Source organism: Coenobita brevimanus, chromosome 93 (genome assembly GCF_032717465.1).
Source record: "Coenobita brevimanus isolate Jiangsu-jjx chromosome 93, ASM3271746v2, whole genome shotgun sequence".
Classification (NCBI taxonomy): domain Eukaryota; kingdom Metazoa; phylum Arthropoda; class Malacostraca; order Decapoda; family Coenobitidae; genus Coenobita; species Coenobita brevimanus.
The window spans coordinates 25,966,428-25,986,493 of NC_137046.1; the positions used below are offsets into that span (position 1 = coordinate 25,966,428).

The 20,066-nt window shown below is 40.9% G+C and overlaps 1 protein-coding gene across 2 annotated transcripts in view; it reads right to left on the reverse strand.

The window, feature by feature from the left end:
- Positions 1 to 19,801, reverse strand: part of LOC145412595 (uncharacterized) — a 68,010-nt gene extending 48,209 nt beyond the window's left edge. Inside the window, exons 1-2 of one of the 2 annotated variants that reach the window (XM_080282506.1) lie at positions 19,658 to 19,801; positions 1,380 to 1,547 (exon numbers count right to left, since the gene is read on the reverse strand). In XM_080282506.1, coding sequence (XP_080138632.1) covers positions 1,380 to 1,547; positions 19,658 to 19,731 — 242 coding nt within the window. In that variant the 5' untranslated portion in view covers positions 19,732 to 19,801. The remainder of the gene's footprint in view (positions 1 to 1,379; positions 1,548 to 19,657) is intronic. The other variant, XM_080282507.1, reaches the window with a different exon arrangement.
- Between the last annotated feature and the right edge of the window lie 265 nt (positions 19,802 to 20,066).

Genomic DNA, 20,066 nt, shown 5'->3' on the forward strand with positions numbered 1-20,066 from the left:
CAATATAATTATGCGTAGGACATGAGTATGATATCGCACACAGTTACCGTGTGATACTCTGAGTTCATTGTATTCTGACCATGAGAAGTGTAGGCAAACATACAGCTTTACCCTTTTTCCTTACCCAGGCAGAATATATCATACTTTCCACACTCACGACACAAAGACAGCACCATATATTGCAAAAATAACAGTAAAATGACAGAAACGTAAAAGTGTTATTATGGGGAAAATACGTTTTTTCCTGTCAGTATAATGTAAGTATTTATTTCTGCCTTGTCTCTCTATTCCTAATAATTTGACTTATTCATAGTTTTGAACCTGCATTATGATTCTATTTTAGCCATGCAGGTGGTGTGGGAGCAGCTAAAAGCACCTCCACTCCCCTACCTTTAATCGGAGCTGACCAGAGGCTAATCCACCTGACTCTCCACTTTCAATCCCCATTAAGCCAAATGGTTTCCTATACACCAGGAAACCATTTACTACACTGGGTGGTAACCATAAAACCAAATTTTGGCACCTGGTGGTTTAGTGGGTAATTATGGTGTTCCAATTGGATTGAGCCAGTGAAAGTTTATATCCAAGGGGTGGTTGAGGTTTATTGCTTATGTAATGCCACTCAGGGATGAGTAAGGCTGGTCACTCAGGACCAACTTGCCTAGCCCCAGGCTCTTACACTCCTCATGGGGCAATGTAAGATTGGATGATGACGATGTGATGATGATGATGATGATGATGATGATGATGATGTAACACATGATTAAAAGAATGGAAACACTATTTAAAGGTAAAATGCAATGATACAACGTGGGATACATCCATGGAATGCCACCCCTGTTTGTTACTCTACCCAGAAAAAGGGTCTCCATGGTCACCACAAGCAAGTGGGGTGCAACTCAGTTATCTTCCTTGGAAGGTAGCTAAAACTGAGGTGTCACAAAGTGCTAAACTAAGAGTGTGAAAACTTTTCCCTGTTTTCAGCTTGCTACAGGCAGTAGCAGTTATGCCACCTGGAAACAGACACCACTGGGTATATAACTGCAACTGTGCACAGCCTGTAAAGAAAAAGATGCTTGGGAATGTTACCAACATCAGAGAGGTGAGAAGACAGTGCAGAGGCTTATCAAACACATGTCCGTGGTATGAATGGTGAAACTGAGAGAAGCATGGAAAGTATGGAGCAGGAGGACTACTCAAAATGAAAGACTGAACCAAAGAAGCTGAGAAGAAAGGCAATGATGGATGAACATGAACCAAATGTAATGGAAAATTAGAGCAAAAACGTTGGGAGCAAATGAATTTCATAAGTCTGTGAAAAGCATAAATATGGTGTAAAATTTAAAAACACAAAGAAAACAATAACAAAACAAACTTACTTTGTTCCATCAATGAGGCTCTCATGCCTCCTCTTCTTCTTCTTCTTCATCCAACTAGAGATGTTCCTGTCTTGGTTTTGGTTGTTAAAACTGGCAATTGCTTGAAGCTTTCTCGGTAATTCTTGTACTTCTGTAGATCCAGGCTTCTGATTCACCTTGTTCTTCAATCTGTGGCATCAAACACAATGAGAAAAACAAATGAAAACTGAACAAGGAAAGCTCAGGGAATGAGTTTAATAAGTCTAATGTGGAAGGACAGCTAATCAGTGGTAACATCCCCCTTTTTTTTTCTCAAATTCTAAGGATGTAAAACTTGCAGAAGGTATAATTAAAGCACAATACAAGAAACAAATTGTTATTGCTGAGTAACTCAGAATCAATGTAAGGAATGATTACTAAGTGCTCATTTCCGATTACAGATCAGACTGGGTGACCCAAGTGTGCACTGCTTTAACCTTCAGGGAAGGCCTCTGGTAAACAATGGCAATCAGATGCCATGTAATACTGTACAATACAGTGGACTCCCATTTTCCACACTTCACGCATCTAATAAATATACATCTGATCACAGTACAGTATTAACATCTACTCATTCACATATTACATGACTAACCACACAAATCTCATGGGTGCATATCTGAGGACCACAATGAGTGTGGATGAGCAAAAAAACAAACAAACCAGATCAAAACATTACACTTTCTTCATTGAAAACCTGTACAGGCATACCCGGTTTAACAATGTAATTGGAAGGGTAAAATCCCATCGTTGGGCAGGGTATCGTATATCAGGGTACCGTACTTTTAACATGAAATGTGGACCATTTACCAGCCTTCTTTTTCCCCCCTAACCAAGCCCAAAACCCACCATAAATGAGCCCCAAAACAAGTTTAAGGCCAATCTAAATGGCCTACCACCAGTCAAGGAAGCTAACCTAAGCCTAACACCTGTAAATAACTCACTGAAACCAACAAATAAAGCCTGAAAAACATCAAATAAATATGTGGCTAAAACACAAAAATCTAAGTCTAAAAACAATTTATAAATCAACTTGAACACAAAATTTTAGTCTAAAATATCATCAAAATCCATTTTAAAAATTCAAAATCCATCATTAAACCGGGCTTTGGCCATCGTTAGGCAGGGTATGACGATATTTCTACCCCCACTGTTAAGCCTGGGTAGCATATCTAGGGGTATTGTATATCGAGATATTACTGTATACCTGTACAGTACAGTATTTCATTTTTAGGCAACCTTGATTATTATTCAAGTCTATCTATCTATTGCCAGATGCCTTAATCCCAGAAGGGATGCCCACGAACGAATCACCTTCACACTTCCCTGTCCTCTGCCATTTTGCTGCCCTCCCTCCAATTCACATCACCCTCTCATATATCTTTCCCTTACATTCCTTCATCTCATCCTTGGTCTTCCCCTTCCTTTTTGCACCAACTCAATCACAGACTCTTCTAGTCTAGTCAGTCTATCATTCTTTATCCTCAATGTATGGCCAAACCATCTCAAAATGTCTTAACACTTTCAGTCACATCCACATCAACACCACAATGCTCCTTTACTTCCTCATTTTTCTGTCTGTCACATCATGTTACTCCACATGTTCCTTTCATATAAACCAGATGACTCACATGAATGTGAACATTACACTAACAAAATGAAGCTTGCTCTTACCATTCTGCAGAAGGTCTATCTATCTATCTATAGCCAGGGTTCATAGTCCCATAAGGGGTGCTGTTTGTCTTTAAGTTAGTTGTTTTAAGGGGAGGGGTATGCATCCTCTCCCAACCCACTTGTTGAAACATAGGGAACAAGTATGGGTTGATTATATGGTTACCACCCAGCATTGTAATTGGTTTCCTGACTTACAGGAAACTGTTAAGCTTGTCACTCAATGTAAAGCACCTGGAATGGAATGATGGGTAATAAAAAGTGACAGGAGAGATAAGAGACATAGAAAGAGAGGAGGGCAGACACAGAAAGACTGGTAAAGGTGCGGGAAGCAGTGGGCAGCACTGCATCAAGTGAGTGGATTTTGCAATTTATGAAAATAAATGTAAATGGTTTAGGGTTCACAAGTTTACATTTACATTTTTGCTGAACACCCAAATATTAATCCATAACAGACTGGAGGGACTGGACTGGTGATGTTTATGTAGTACTGTTTCTGCAATTCAGTCGTGAACCACATGGCCCTTTTCTCACATTTCTCATACAGGTAACTAGTATGTCAACATTCTCAACCATCAAATTTTATCCATTTGTATATGGAATTCTCATAATTAACCAAATTCTCATAATTAACCAATCCTAACCATTAATTTTTGTCCTTGTGAACATGATTTAATTCAAGCAACATATCACACTATTCTAATTAAATTTCCCTAAAATAATCCTATCAGCACTTCAGTTAATTCTGAATCATTACTCCACCTAAATCAGAAGCTTATCTCTATCACTGATATCTACTGAGGTATTTCATAAGTAAGTGCAGAGTGTAATAAACATTTTGGGAGTTGGTGGCAGGGTATGGCTGCCTAGCTCTTTCTACAGTAAATGACTTATGCCAACTCTGATACTTTGATGTAATGATGTATAACTTTACTCACCCTATGGTCAGAATGACTGATTAAGTTATTAACACTGATGTAATGATGTGTAACTTGACTCACCCTATGGTCAGAATGACTAAGTTATTTACAAAGATTTTGTAGCTAAGAGATGGACAGAGTCCCCTTAGTGGCTGGGAAGCATTGTTTTTCCTTTAGTTTAGCTGCTCAATCTCAGGCAGCCTCCCTATTCAGTCCCTTATCCCTGAAGTTACACTCTATGACCTCATCCCAAATCTTTTTTTTGGTATGCTTCTCACAACCCTAGCCCAAGTATTCACACTTCTCCCTTTCCACACCCAACTGTCATCCTCCATCCTCTCAGCATACCCAAACCATTTCTATCTACCCTTCCTCAACACAACACCAATACATTAAAGTCCCATCCTTCCTCTCAACTCTTCATTTGAAATACTAGCCTCCCAGGCCCTGTGTGCAAGGATGTACTACATGTCCAACTAATCACTGTCGCTTCTGTATGTTTGAACCTATTCCTTTACTGCCTAGGACTCAAAGCCATACATTCCTAACACATGCAACATACAGAGTTCCCTTGTCATGGAGGGAGAGCCTTTTCAATGTTAGGAGAGGCAAAACCTCCCTGAACTACTCCAATTATTGCTTTACCTAGTCACAGCCCCACCTCCAGCACAAAAAGTCCACTAAAAAAAAAAAACTCCTCCATACACTTCAAAGCTTCTCCAGCAACTATATACATGCATAAATAAATAATTTGTTTATAGAAATATGAGTACCATATAGTGTGACTGAATCAATGAAGGAAATATCATACGGGGAATTGATATTTCTGAAACTAAGGCAGATAATGGACTACATTAGGTTCTAAATTTGTTGTTGTAGATGCACCTGTAACAAAGAAGCTGCAAAATATCTCAAAATTGTCACACACACACACACACATACACACACACAAAAGTTTATTCACAATTATTCTTTTTCAGATTACTGATCACCCGTAAACAAGACAATCTGGCTTCAAGGTCAGTTGGAAAAGGATGGGAATAAAGGTATGCAAACTGATACCCAGGGATGAGAAAGACATTAGCACCAATATTCTTACACTCCTAAGTCTGTATCTTCCTGTCATTTCTGCATCCCTCACTCACCCCCACACATGTACCTCTCGACCCTACCTGTGTCTCTCGCCCAACCCAACATATACCCCCCCCATCCCCCAGTCCCCCATATCCACTCTGTAGACTGTGATAGATTAACAAATGCTCATCCCTGGTCTGCCTGGTCCAGCAGACCATCAACCGCAGGCAAGCAACTACCTCTAAAGGGTCATCTCATAGCTTCCCTGCATCACTGATGCTGGGTCTGTACCACAGTGTGGCATATGTTGTGCAGTGCTCCATTATGTGTGTTATGTTGGGGTCCTATTCTGCAAGTGAGGAATGTGTTACAGTATCTCCACATAACCGAGATCTAAGCCTAGCTAGGTGTACTCAATCAGCTCTAATGTATGATATGGTACTGCTGATGGGTGGATGGCCTGTAATACTCTAAAGTGCTCTGACTGAGGTGTTGTATTGCCCTGCAAGTGAAATGAGTATGTAGCTGCTTCTTCACTATTAGTTTTGCGGAAGTGGGATGTTTGTGAAGAGAGTCCGGTAATATTTGTGTGGTGACTGTTTAAAGTACCAGGTATCTAGCTGTGTTGTGTGGCACTGTCATATAATGACAGGGATGCTGTGTGTTTGCACAGGCTCCTGCATAGAACTGTGTACCTCTCATATCAAAATATCCTCTAACAGAGAAGACCTTAGTTTAAAACTGTGAGCTGTGGGAGTGGTGTTGGTGCAGCCTGTGATGATGCACAGAGCATTGTTCTGTATGGCCTACATGGTGTTGTATTGTGCTATATAGGATGGGGCCCATGCCAAGCAGCAGACGACATCCCAGTTCTGATATAGGCTATGGTTTGTGGAGTAGAGAAAGATTTCCTTTTGATGCCCATTCTGCCACTGTTAGGTCCCCTGAGTGTGCTGAGTCTGGGGGTGCATCAACTCAATGTCTTGTATGTGCTCCTTGAAGGTGAGTCCAGTGTCATGTCACTCCAAAGATCCTGAGTGTGTGGCAAAGATCCTGAGTGTGTGGCAAAGGTAAAGCCGTAATCAAAAGCACACTAAAACTTCTCTGCTGGCTGTGGCAATGGGTGGTGTTACATAAACTATTTTTACATGATATCAGTATGAAGCACACAGAGTATGAGAAGAATGGACACCCTGTCCTTTTGTGAAGAATGAGAAATATTGTAGGCAGGACACAATGCTGGCAGAAGACTGTTTGTAAACTTAGAATCATGGCTGTTCAGTGTGATGTTTGGGTTGTATCTGAACTTACATTTGCTGCTGGTGGATCTGGTGAAACTGGGTTTTTGGAAACTGCAGGTTATGTGGGAATCTTGAAGAAAATGCTGAAGGTGTGACCACTCCTCCACGAAGAAATTATACTGCAATGCCATAATATCAAAAGTATAGGTACCGTACTTATTTATAGTACGGTGTGTGTGTGTGTGTGTGTGTGTGTGTGTGTGTGTGTGTGTGTGTGTGTGTGTGTGTGTGTGTGTATACAGTGCTCCCTCCTTTTAATGCGGGTAATGCAGACTGGCCACATATTGCAGAATACTTTTCCACAGTATACATTCCATATGTTTACATTACAAAGGGCTAACCTAGACTGGACATTTTCCTTTTCACTCCAAATCCCACCCAAACCCTCCAAAATACACCCTTCTGACATTCACTGGTACTCATATACAAGAAGTTATTGAAAATATATAAAGTTCCAAGACATTAATAAAAAAAAAGCTTAGGTCACTAACCTAACTCACTCTGCTGGCCATACTCATTGTCCCCGGCATCCCCAGACCCCATTCTCTGTAGTCGCTGTCAAGATGTGACTGGCTGGTCGCCTTCATCGTTGGGGTCAAACCCTTCAAAGTCCATGGAGGAAACGATGAATACAACCTCTTCGTCTGGTTCAGCACGGTCTTCGAGGCTTGAATCATTGCCAGAGGATGGTTGTTGTGAAGCTTCCTGATGAACTCTAAAAAAGTCTGATCATCTCCTGTTGCCAAGCATTCACTCTCTCCCTAAACTTCTCTGTGTTCTGCCTCACATCAGTGGCCACTAATGCAGCAGTTTGCTCAGCTCGGTCCTTATTTGTGTCCTGGTTGGTGATGGCGAAGGTAAGCCTCTCGTACAATTCAACAGTTTCAGCGTGCTCGTTGCTATTCCTCCTGGTGGCCTTTTCTCTGGTTCTTCCTGTTCTTCACTTTCTTCCAGCAGCTGGTCCAACAGTTCCTTGGGGTCCAGGGTGGGGTCTGGGGCAAGAACCTCCTGTCTGCCAGCAGCGTCAAGTTGTTCCATGCCAGCGACTCTCCTTGCTGCCTCCACCACTGTGTTAACCGCTGCATCAACACTCCACAGTTTGGTCTCTAAGTCAAGCTTGTGGCCTGGCCAAACCTTGCATAAAATGTTGCGCCAGGAGTGATGAACCGTGGTCTGCGTCAGCTCATTCCAGGCTTCAACAATGGTTTCCACTCCGTTTTTTATGTTATATGGCTTCGAAAAGTTGATGACAGACTGTGCCTCCCTAGAGTGCTTTGTGGTGTTGGCAGTGGTGGGTCACAGCTCATGCCAGAGTAGGTGAATCTGGTGAAGTTGCCAGCTCATCCAAATCTTCATCAATGTTGGTGGCAGCTTGCAGCATAGCAAGGGTCTTCCAGGTGTAGGTTGCCTTCAACACTGCAATCACTTCTTGGTCGAGGGACTGGAGAAGTGAGGTTGTGTTTGGAGGCATGAACACAACCTTGATATTCGTGTAGCGATTGTCGGAGTAGTGAGTGACCTGGCGCATTGTCTAAGAGAAGTGGGATCTTAACCCTTAAAGTCCTAATCGCATCAATTGATTCTATTTGAGTTTTATGCCAAAATGCATAATCACATCAATTGAACAGGGCCTGTAAAACACTGCGGAGAGCTTGCTCCAACCCGATTATGAAGTACATGGCTTCAGGCCAATGAGAACTCGCCCCTGATGTGGCGTGAAAGGGGATTGGACCAACCCAGGCGGTGGGGGGGCAACCCCCCCCCTCTCGGCCGCCTCCATGCCACCCTCTGCTCCACTCCCTCACTCCCTCCTTGTTCCCCATCACTCTCCCACCCCTCCACGCACCTGCATCTCTCCTCCCACCACCACCTGCATCCCTACCTGCCCTCTCATGCCCCTCCTCCCTCCCTGCTAGCCTCTTCCCCCTCCCCCCAAACCCCACTCCATCCCTCCCTCCTTGTCCCTCACTACCCTTCCAACCCCCTACAGACCCCTGACAGTTATCAGGCCTGATATATATACCTGTTTCATATTATGCCTACTTCTTTCCAAATTTACATATAATTTCACCTCACTCTGTTCACTTCTCACGTCGTACCTACCAGTTTCCATATGTACGTAGTTGGAGAATGCTATATGTTGTACTACATACAACGCATCTTATTATTATTATATTTTTTCATTCTCCCTACCTGCCCAGATTAGTATCTCTGATTAGTCTCCGTCTCCAAGCAAACATTTACTCTGGGTAAACACAACCACCAGCCCTTCGTGGTCAACTTGTCTGCCTGTTTGTTATTAGTTAGTTAGTTAGTTAGGGAGGCACTATACATAACAAATAACTCATGATTCAGTGCATTGCATACTTTTTGCACTAATTCTTTTCAACTCAATACTTTGAGGCTGCTTATAGTTATTACTTTCGTTCCAAATTTTGTATACATCTCTTTTCTCCTCAATGCTGCGTTACGAACACACAACACTACATGGGACAATGTTGGTCAGCATTTTTTTTTTTTTGCACTTCCTTCACAATGAACACACTTACGTGCATGTATATTTCATGACTGACTACTGATTACTTATTTTTATGAATTCCTTTGTATTTTACCCACATGTTCCTGTTACCTGGTGTGTCAGCTAGGGGTCAGCCCAGGCTATCACGACTGTGATTAGCACCAGCAAGGTGCGAACGTTTCCCACCAAATTATTGTTTTTTTTTTTTTCCCCCTTTCTTATGCATGCATCTATAGCACTATTCAACTTTATTTTGATGTCCTTCTCCCTGAGGTTGTTTGCCAGGACCTGTGTTCAGCAGCTGCTTGAGAGATATGGTTGGGTGACAGCAGCAGCTCCAATGCACCATGTTGTAAGACTTCCTGACAGACCTGAGCGTACATGGATCGGCACAGACTGGTGCAAATGCCTGCCACTACGAAGAAGAAGGCTGCGATCCGCAGGAGCCAGGTGTGTGCACATACCACCTGACGCACACTTGAGCACAAATGCACCTCTTGGCAGTGTGCTGAGTGCAAAGTTCCTCTCTGTGTACCCTGCTTCTTTGACTACCACAGCCTGAAGCATTTCTAAAACAGTGCAAATGGGAATGTAAATAATGTGTAAAAAATGTGTAAATAGCAAGTGAAAGCAATGGATGTAAATATAACTGAACAGTGGAAAATAGTTTTATAAGTTACTGCAAGTGCACCAGTGCATAACATAGGGTAAATAAAATAAAATGTAAATAATGTAAATAGAAAATGTAAACAGAAATATAAATAATTAGTAATATAAGCATATGAGTACTGATACTTGAAGTAATGACAGTTAAAGCAAAAGCTTCGCTCTCTATGCTAGTTTACTGGACGAGAAAGTGAATGCCTTAAGTGAAAATAAACTATTACTGAAGGAAATGTATGGATAAATACTGTATATATAAATAAGTGTAATAAAGTACTAGGAATATAAAGTGTGAGTGTGCTTATGAATAATAAATGACAGAATACCAGCAGGGAACGAGCGCGGATGGACAGCTCGTACGCACTCGTAATTTACATTGCTTTCACAGTGTTTTTTTTGGAGTATGGATTCCAAACTACTTGAAATTCATAGAATAGTGTTTCTAGTGGTAATATCAGGCAGTGGTAATCATATTACAGGGTGTTGGGCAGTGTAAAGTGGAGACCTTGTTACCCAACTTCAGAAGTCTCTGCAAGTCCTACGGTAGTCGACAAAGGCTCAACAAACATCCCAGGAGAAAGCTGAAGGTATACTGTATATATGCCGCATGCATATGTAATTATAATATTCTAGGACTAATAACTGATTTTTTGGCAGATATTTTTAAAAAATCAATCAGAGCACAATTATCCCCACGGGAATGGCATGGACCACTTCCGAAATCCCCGCGGTTAAGGGATTAATTTCAGAAGTTCCAGAGGCGTGGAAGACCGCAAACGTAGTGCCCATTTTTAAAAAGGGTGATAATGCAGCTGCGTCGAATTATCATCCGATAAGTCTAACATCAATAGTGGGAAAAATGTTAGAGTCAATCTTGGCAAATAAGATTAGAGAACACTCAGAAAGATTTAATCTTATAAACGAAAGTCAGCAAGGATTCAAGCAAGGACGATCCTGCCTCACAAACTTGTTGTCATTTTTCTCAGAGGTCTATGAGGCAGTAGATGGCGAAAAAGCTTAGGATATTATTTATCTGGACTTTATTAAAGCTTTTGATAGGGTCCCACATGAAAGGTTTGTTAGAAAGGTTCGAGCACACAGTACTGTACAAATGGCGATATCTTAAAATGGATAGAATCATGGCTGAAAGGACGAAAGCAGAGAGTATTAAATGGAACTAAGTCAGACTGGGGAGCAGTAACTAGCAGTGTACCACAGGGTTCAGTGTTCGGTCCTTTATTATTTATTATATATAGTCACTGCTCGTTTTACGATGGGGTTACATCAGGTCGTACCTCAACGTATAACGATTTTATCGTAAATCAGGAGACTGAAACACATTATAAAAGGGGGGTTACGTCAACTCAACTTCCCAAAGTCACCTACCCAACACTGAAACGTCAGTCCAAGTTGTATCCGAGACCAAAACAAACACTATCACACCAACACAGGCAGCGTTATTCATGTACAGTAAATCATTGCAACAACACAACAAACACACTTGCGCAACATTGGTCTAGTGATACACAATGTATAGGCCTACAGTAGCAAGATGCTTGGCTGAGAGGTGACGATAGCTGGGGGGCACACATGAACGAGTAGAAAAGCCAGGGCTTTGAAGGGGTGGTGGGACCGCAACAGAACCAAAACAATGCTCTGCACGCTGGGGCCACCATCTTGCCTGAGACAAGCGAGGTCACCTTGCGTGTGCCTGGTGCTTTGTACGAAATTTTCCAATGGTAATATCGTTATAGCGGGAAATTTATCGTAAATCGGATTTTGGGGTGGAACTTTTCTATTATCGTTGTGGTGAATTATTGTATAGTAACCTCTCAACTAATGAGAGTTTAAAAAACACGTTTTCGTTTTAATACGAACAAATATTTAAGGTAATATGTTTAACTAACAAGGGTTTCTCAATTTAACGCGACTTTACACGTACGTAATGGTTTCAAATTATCCGCGCGCGCCTTGGACAGTCCCGAGCTGATAGACTATTTGTGGCAGTTATGCATAAATAATTTTTTTTTTTTGGCCTGTTGCTTAAACTGGTTTTATTCGAACCATGGTATTCAAAAATGAAATTTGGCCCCATTCTGAGCAATTTGGTTCATTTTCAGACAAAATTTGGCCAGGAAAGTGATGGCAGATCTAAATTGTTACAACTCGATGCTGCAGAACAGAAAGAAGAAAACCACTCAGACCAAGATAGAGCAGTTCTTTATGAAAAAGACAGAAAACTTTAGGGAGTTATCTTCATCACTAGTAGCACAGGAGTCAGAGGAAGAGGAAGGACAGCAGAGCGAGGAGGGACAACAAATTTAGGGTGGGGAGCGGCGGGATGTGGGGTAGAGGGATGAGGAAGGACAGCAGCAGATGACAAGTGATGCATAGATAAAGTGAGGCGGTGTGTTGTTATTGTTTGTGACCTACTTACTGTAATGAAAACATTGCTTTTACAGTAGGGTTTTTATGACCTACTAATGCATTTATAATGTTGAGGAACTTTCACAATGCCGTGAATGAAGCAGAATTGAAAGAAAATCCAGGTAAAAAATGAAAACAGTACTTTATGTATTTGGGGAGAAGTAAACAACGTTTCGGCACAACCAGGGCTCAAATTTTGTTTATTTCTCCCCAGATATACTGTTTTTGTTTTTTACGTGGATTTTCTTTCAAATTAATATTGTTGCTTTAAAATTTAGAGTAGCATAACTCCCCAAATGTGCAGACTTTCCAAGAGTCCAGGAAAGTAACCCCCAATATTAACATTGTCTCTTATGGGAAAATTATGTTTAAGTAACGCATTTTTAACCAACACGACCTCTCCAGGAACCTAACCCTCGTGTTATCTGAGATGTTACTGTATACCGAATCAACGTAAAATGAGTATTGACTGTATATAAATAATCTAGACTTAGGAATCACTAGCAGTATAAGAAATTTGCCAACATTACAAAAATAGAGCGTATCATTAACTCAAATGACGATAGCCATAACTTACAATAGGACCTCGATATAATGTCCAAATGGTCAAAAACCTGGCAAATGGAATTTAATGTTGAAAAATGTAAAGTATTTAATGTTGGAAAGACCACTGGATACTAAATATATATAGCTTAGATAACAAAGATATTAGCAAATCGTAATGCAAGAGATCTAGTAGTTATGGTTAGTAATGACCTCAAACCATGGCAACAATGTATTAATACGAGAAATAAAGCAAATAGGGTCCTAGGATTTATTTCATGAAGCGTGAGCAATAGGTCATCAGAAGTAATACTGTAACTTTATCTAGCATTAGTAAGGCCACATTTTGACTATGCAGTACAATTTTGGTGTCCATACTATAGACTGGATATTAACTCGTTAGAAACTGTACAGAGAAGAATGACAAAAAAGATACACGATGTTTGGAACCTGTCGTATGAAGACAGACTGAAAAGACTAATTCTTCACTCACTAGAGAGGTGCAGAGTAAGAAGAGACCTAATTGAGGTGTTTAAGTGGATGACATGTATAAATAAGGGAGATATTAGCAAGGTATGTACTTAAAGTGAGCATACAGGATAGAACTAGAAGTAATGGTTTCAAACTAGAAAAATTCAATTTCAGTAAGGAAATAGGTAGAAATTGGTCTGGTAATAGAGTAGCAGACGAATAGAATAAGCTACCTAGTAAAGTAGTTGCTGCCTCTTCCATTGAGAGCTTCAAGCATAGGCTAGATAAGTGTATGAAAAATAAGGGGTGGGTATAGAAAACAAAAAAATCTTATATCCAATACAATACTAATTCATACCTTTTCCTTTTCAGGTTACACTATGATAGTCTGTATTCTCCTTTCACACTTTCCTATAAAATGTTCACACCAGTTTTTCTATACCGGTACTGCGTGGTGTTCTTTCCGACTTTTTCCTGCCGGCTTCGGCTGGAGGGTTTGGAGGGCGGGGGAGAGCCTTCTTCTTTGCTGTCCTTATCTCATTCTAGTAGTTTAGTTACTCTTCTAGGACTTGCCTAGCATGGGCCAACCAGCCTACTGCAGTTATCCTCTCTTCTTATGTTCAGTATGTTGAGCAAGATTCAGTAAAACAGTAATCCCTTTACTATCCAATGTAATAGAGCCAAAGGCATGTCCGGAAAGTGGGCCCCTGGCTCCTGGACTGGTACTTAAGGACCCTAACCCAGCCTAACTTTGAAAGCCACCTAAATAACTCCCTACCAGACATGCATAGCACCTATTTAAACCTATTTAACACCCTATTCACACCAATAATGGACATAAAGCATAAAATGAATGAAAAGGAACCAAAGAATGAGGAATTAGAAGTGACTGTACCTCAGCCAGGATACTTACAGCATGTTGTGGCTGCCTTTTCTAAGGCTTTGGCAGTGGTGAAAATGCTCTTGAAGCACATACAGTAATCCAGTGTTGTGCTGCACTTAATTCTTTGCACTGTGTGTTACAATTGTTTAACACTACGCATTGTTCCTAACTGCATCACGCCAGTTTCAACCGCCAATTTGTACTACACAGTTGATCCTTTGCACTCTAAGTTCTAATTTCTTAACACTGCACAACACTAAATTCCCGTGTGGTCTAGTGGCGAGGTATTGCAGTTTATTCACAAAAAACGTGCATGTGTGACTTCCACTGTGATAAGCATCTACTCACCATCGAAGTTAGGCAGTAACTGTTGATGACGGGGAAACAGAGTTGCCACATCGCAACGGCCACATTACCAAACTCCTCAATTTTCATTACCAAATTTAACTTTTCATTACCAAATTCATAAAGCTAGCATTTATTCTTCACTAATTATATATACAAGTAGAATTTAACTCCTCAATTTTCATTACCGGTACTAAATTTAACTTTTCATTACCAAACTCATGAAGCTAGCATTTATTCTTCACTAATTATATACTGGGTATACAAGTGAATATACATGTAAACACTCTCCTTATAACTAACAGCATGTTGACTATTTTCACCCTATGTAGCAAACAATCCACCATCTCCATCTCGTGTATCCTCGTACATGTGAAAAATCCGTTTGGTAATGCATTTTTCTGATTCATTACCAAACAAACTTCTCATTACCAAATTGGCCCACATTTGGTAATGAAAAATACCAAATGGCAACTCTGAGAAGGGAGGGGGGAGGGGGGGAGGAAGGAAGGCGTGAAGGGGCCATGGTTTAAACCAGCTGTTCGGTGCCGCGCGGCAATTTCAAATTTTCATTCATTCATTCATTGCCAGATGCCATGTATCCCAAACAGGGTGGCCAAGGGCTTAGAGTTAATTGTTTTACAGGGAGGGGCACTAATCCTCCACCAACCCCACTTGACACGTAGGGAGTTATGCCAACAGCATCTGGTGTTCCCAGGCGGTCACCCATCCAAGTACTAACAGGTGGGAAAAAATTCGGATCTTGGGGGGGATTTTTTTCTTTTTTGGCCATTTTTAAGTTCCTAAGGTCCAGGCCCACAATGTCCGGTAAGTGGGGTGTCCAGAAAGTGGGTGTCCGGATAGTACGGGGATTACTGTATGCATTTCCACACAAAAAAAACATACAGGCATACATTATATGACAGCATAAATTCACTGGGTGTGTTAAGATTGTCCGCTAAAGAAACGGTAATAAAGTAAATAAATACTGATTTTCAAGGAATATACAAGATTAAATTTGAGAAAATATTCTTTCACCATGAGAGTAATAAACACTTAAAATGGTCTGCCACAATGGCTTGTCAATTCAGGCAAATGATGAAACATCTGAATGGTTAGACAAATTCTCGATTCACCAAGACCAATACTTTCTATTCTATTGCCAGACACCACAATCCCATATGGGGTGGCCATTTGACTTTTGAGTTATTTGTTTTACGGGGAGGGGCACTGACCCTCCACAACACACTTGTTGACATGTAGGGAGCATGTATGGTTTCGTTATATGGTTATCACCCAACGTTGTAAATGGTTTCTTGGGTTACAGGAAACCATTTGGCTTGTCACTTAATGTAAAGCCACCTGTAAAGGAAAGAAAAGCAATAGGAAGTGACAGGAAAGATAGGAGAAATAGGAGGAGAGGAGAGCAGGCACAGAAAAAGAGTGACAAAGGCTAAGGAAGAAGCAGGCAGCACTACAACAAGTGAGTGGATGATGGTCACCACCACCTACCACTAACCAAAAATTTAAATACTGAATATGGAACATCATCCATCACACACAGCCATAACCAGAATAGTGAAGAACTTGAGGATCTGCAGCCACGGGCATGAGCCTCTTCCAGAATATCATCCGCGAGCAAGACCTGATTGGTAAGATGCCTCTACTGCTTAACCCTTTGCCTGCAGAATTAATTTTTGGCTTGATTCTCAAAAAGTGTCAATTCTCCAGCAAAAAATCAAAATCGTATTAGGTACCGGTAATTGTTTACAACATTTTTGTTTGCCTAAATCTTACATTTCAATTTTCAGTACTAAATTTCCTTAAGAGCTACATATATTATCAGCAGGACGATGACTACATCAAAAATTTGCCGGAGATTTAATTAAAAGAACGCTGAGATGCTGGCTGGCTGATATGTAAAGATCCGGAGTTAACCGTAATATTATATTCGTTGTCAAGCATTTTTTTGTACACTTACACGTCCAGCACCTTCTTAAAAAACATCTAATCAAATTACATTGCATATAACTCACCTAAATAATGGTACCGGTAAATCTCCAAGAAAATTGTGACGCTCGGCCAAGCGCCAGATAAGCTGGGCGGGCATGTTTGTTGACATGTTTTGATTTGCTAGTATGATGGCAGAATGTTCTGGGATGCCATTGCCATAGCAACGTTGGCGAGAGCCTGGAGTACCGTGCGACCAGTTCAAACCATTTTCTGAGGCCCGTTGACTACAGTCGTATTCCACAGTGAAAGGGTATAATTCATAGAACGACCATAGTCATAAAATGCAGCGAAAGAGTTAAAGTAAGGCGTATGTTTATCAATCTTTCATCTGCACCCCCACTCCCCACCAAAGAAGTGAGTTGAAAAAAAATATAAGTAATCCCTCTAATACCCGAACGCCCAATATCTGTACATCCCCACTAACCGGACATAATCATCCCGGGATCCAATATTCCCAAAATGGGCCAAAAAACGCAAAAAATTTGAAAAAAATCTTGATTTTTTTTCCCTCCCATAATTTGAAATTGCCGCATGGCGCCGAACAGCTGTTACACCATGGTCCCTTCACCCCTTCCTTCCTCCCCCTTCCCCCTCCCCTGTCAGGGTTGCCATTTGGTATTTTTCATTACCAAATGTGGGCCAATTTGGTAATGAAAAATTCGTTTAGTAATGAATCAGAATAATGCATTACCAAATGGATTTTTCACATGTATGAGGATAAACAGGATGGAGATGGTGGATTGTTTGCTCTCTCTGATTAATCTGCTACCCTACATAGCGTGAAAATAATCTATCTATCTATTGCCAGACGCCTCAATCCCGTTTGGGGTGGCCACAAACAAATCGCCTCCAAGTCGCCCTGTCCCCCGCCATTTCACTACCCTGCTCCCAACTCACACACCCCTCTCTCATATACCTCTCCACCCCATCCCTCCATCTCATCCTCGGCCTCCCCCTCCCTCTTCCCCCCTCCACCTCACTCACATACACTCTCTTCGTCAGTCTTTCACCCTCCATCCTCTCCACATGGCCAAACCACCTCAGTGTGTTCCTCATAACGCTCCCTATCACATCCACATCAACACCACAACGTTCCTTTATATCCTCATTCGTCAGCCTCTCTCTCCATGTGACTCCACAGGCTCCTCTTAAATAACTCATTTCCACTGCTCTCACTCTTGATTTGTGTCCTTCCAACAACGTCCAAGCTTCACTTCCATACGTTAGAGTTGGTATCACAATACTGTCATGTAGTAACTTTTTCACTTCCATGCTCACTTCCCTGTTTCTTGTCACTGCTTTCAAAGAACCAGCAACCTTTCTTCCCTGCTGTACCCTTTCATGCACTTCACCCTCCAAACCTCCATCCTTACTCATCACACTACCCAAGTACTTAAACGTACTCACATTTTCCAATTCCTCACCATCCAACCTCGCTGTACATTCACTGACTTCACCTCTCTCAAAGACCATCACTTTACTCTTCCCTACATTCACCTTCAGATTCTGTTTCTTACACAAATAATCAAATAATCAACATGGTGTTAATTATAAGGAGAGTGATTACATGTATTTACACTTGTATATATACAGTAATTAGTGAAGAATAAATGCTAGCTTTACGAATTTGGTAATGAAAAGTTAAATTTGGTAATGAAAGTTGGAGATTGGTAATGTGGCCATTCCGATCTGGCAACTCTGTTACCCCGCCATCATCAACAGTCACAGCCAAACTCCGATCGAAAGCAGATGCTCATAGCAGTGCAAGCCACAGGTGCTTGTTTTTTGTGAATAAACAGTGAATAAACTGCAATACCTAGCCACTAGAACACATGGGAATTTACAGTGTTGTGCAGTGTTAATAAAATTAGAATTTAGAGTGCAGAGGATTAACTGTGGACTGCAAACTGGCGGTTCATACCAGTCCAGGAGCCAGGGACTTGTAAGTACCCAGAATGTTTAATATTGTATAAACTTACCTCTAACACCTCATTTTATGGTTCTTTTGCATTTATTTCAGTCTTTTATGTCCCTTATTGGTGTGATTTGGGTCTTAAATAGGTGCAATGCATGTCTAGAGGGAGTTGTATAGGTGTTTTTCTGAGTTAGGGTCCATAAGTACAAGTCCAGGAGGCTGGGGTCCAATATCCGGACAGGATTACTATCCGGACATGCCTTTGGCTCTATTACGTCGGATATTGGAGGGATTACTGTATATCCTAACTTAACCAGTTTTGGGTCTATTTTTGGTAGTTCACATCAATCGACCCAGGCAATCTGACATAACTGCGTTGTAGACCACATTATTTTGAATCTAACCCACTATGAACTTTTTGGAAATGTATATTTAACGTAAGAATCCTATATTTAATTACTGGTACCTCAGATCTCCACCAATGTCTGCCAGTAGCCGGCCGTATTTTAACGTTCTTAACAAGCATTTTTTTACATTTGGAAGCTGGCTGTCAAACACAAGTGCAGTTACATTGGATTAAGTTAGGTTTGGTTAAATCAATGTTTCCTACAGCTTTGACACAGGATACACTGACGCATCCAGTCGGAGTGATGGTTGGTAAACAATGCAGCCAGACGGAGCAACCGTTGGTAAATATTGCAGCAGGCGACCTGCCGCTTCCTAAACTACCCAAAAATAAGTATAGTTTGCCAGTAAATTTTTACAACTTGCCAAGACACCCTCACAACAAGTTAACCTAACCTAACCTAACCTGCTGCAGCGGAATGCTTACCTTAGAGTTAGGTATCATACTATGCATTTATGGTGGTAATATCCCTGTACCACATGGTCACAAGTTGTAAAATCATACCATTTTGCCCTGGGGAACATCCAGGAATTTTCTAAGGGGAAGGCCCCATTTGCCAGTTTTTCACATTCTGCTGTTATTGAAATATATACAAATTTTTAAAGGACCCAGAGAGCTAAGGGGGGGGGCCCAGACCCAGTGCCCCCTCCCCCCAGGTGTGCCCCTGAGTTTGCCCTGGGTAGGCCTAATCTCCAAAATGATTTAAAAAAAAAAAAAAATTCATTCATATCACACTAAAATCGACCAGAAAAAATACTTTTTGTTTAAAAATTAAGTGGTGTGTGAACTACTGAAATCCTAACCTAACTAATTTCATGCTAACCTAACCAAACATCCTAACCTAACCTAACCAATTTCATGCTAACCTAACCTAACCTAAACAGTCCCTTGTGTAATCACAATGTAATCATATTTTCCTTGTTTACTGTTATCTTCATAATCGAAAAGGCACCTCTGTACACCTTTACCTTGCCACAAAATCAGTTCAAAAGTTCAAAGATTATTATTATTTATTTTTATTTTTTTTTTATTTTATTTTTTTTTTTTTTTAGTGATTCAGTCTCCTTTATACCATTCTAGTCTCGAAACCATACAAATGCCAATACTTACAAATTTTGGCGCACTTCTTGTTGTTTATAAGGATCTTTGATTCCCTTGTGCTTTTTCTTTGGTATTTTTCCCATTGCTGGCCGTAGCGTTCACGAATCTTCGCCGATAATGGCATAAAGTTTTATAGGAATGTTTCAGTCACAGCCACCGCTTCAGTCTCAGACAGAAAAGACACTGCAAAGGGATATCGGTTCACATTTAGTTTATGGCAACAAAACCTCAATTTTTAAGGGGAGAGGGGAGGAAGGGAATAAGAAGTCATGGTATTTAACGGTGACCTTCCTTCTCACCTCCAATATTTCTTTTCCCAACAAGGGGCAGGTTACAAGTACAGTACTCTCAACTAACACTGTACTTCTCTGCTTTGCTTGTCTCAACTATAAACATTAACACGTGACTAGATTCAGAC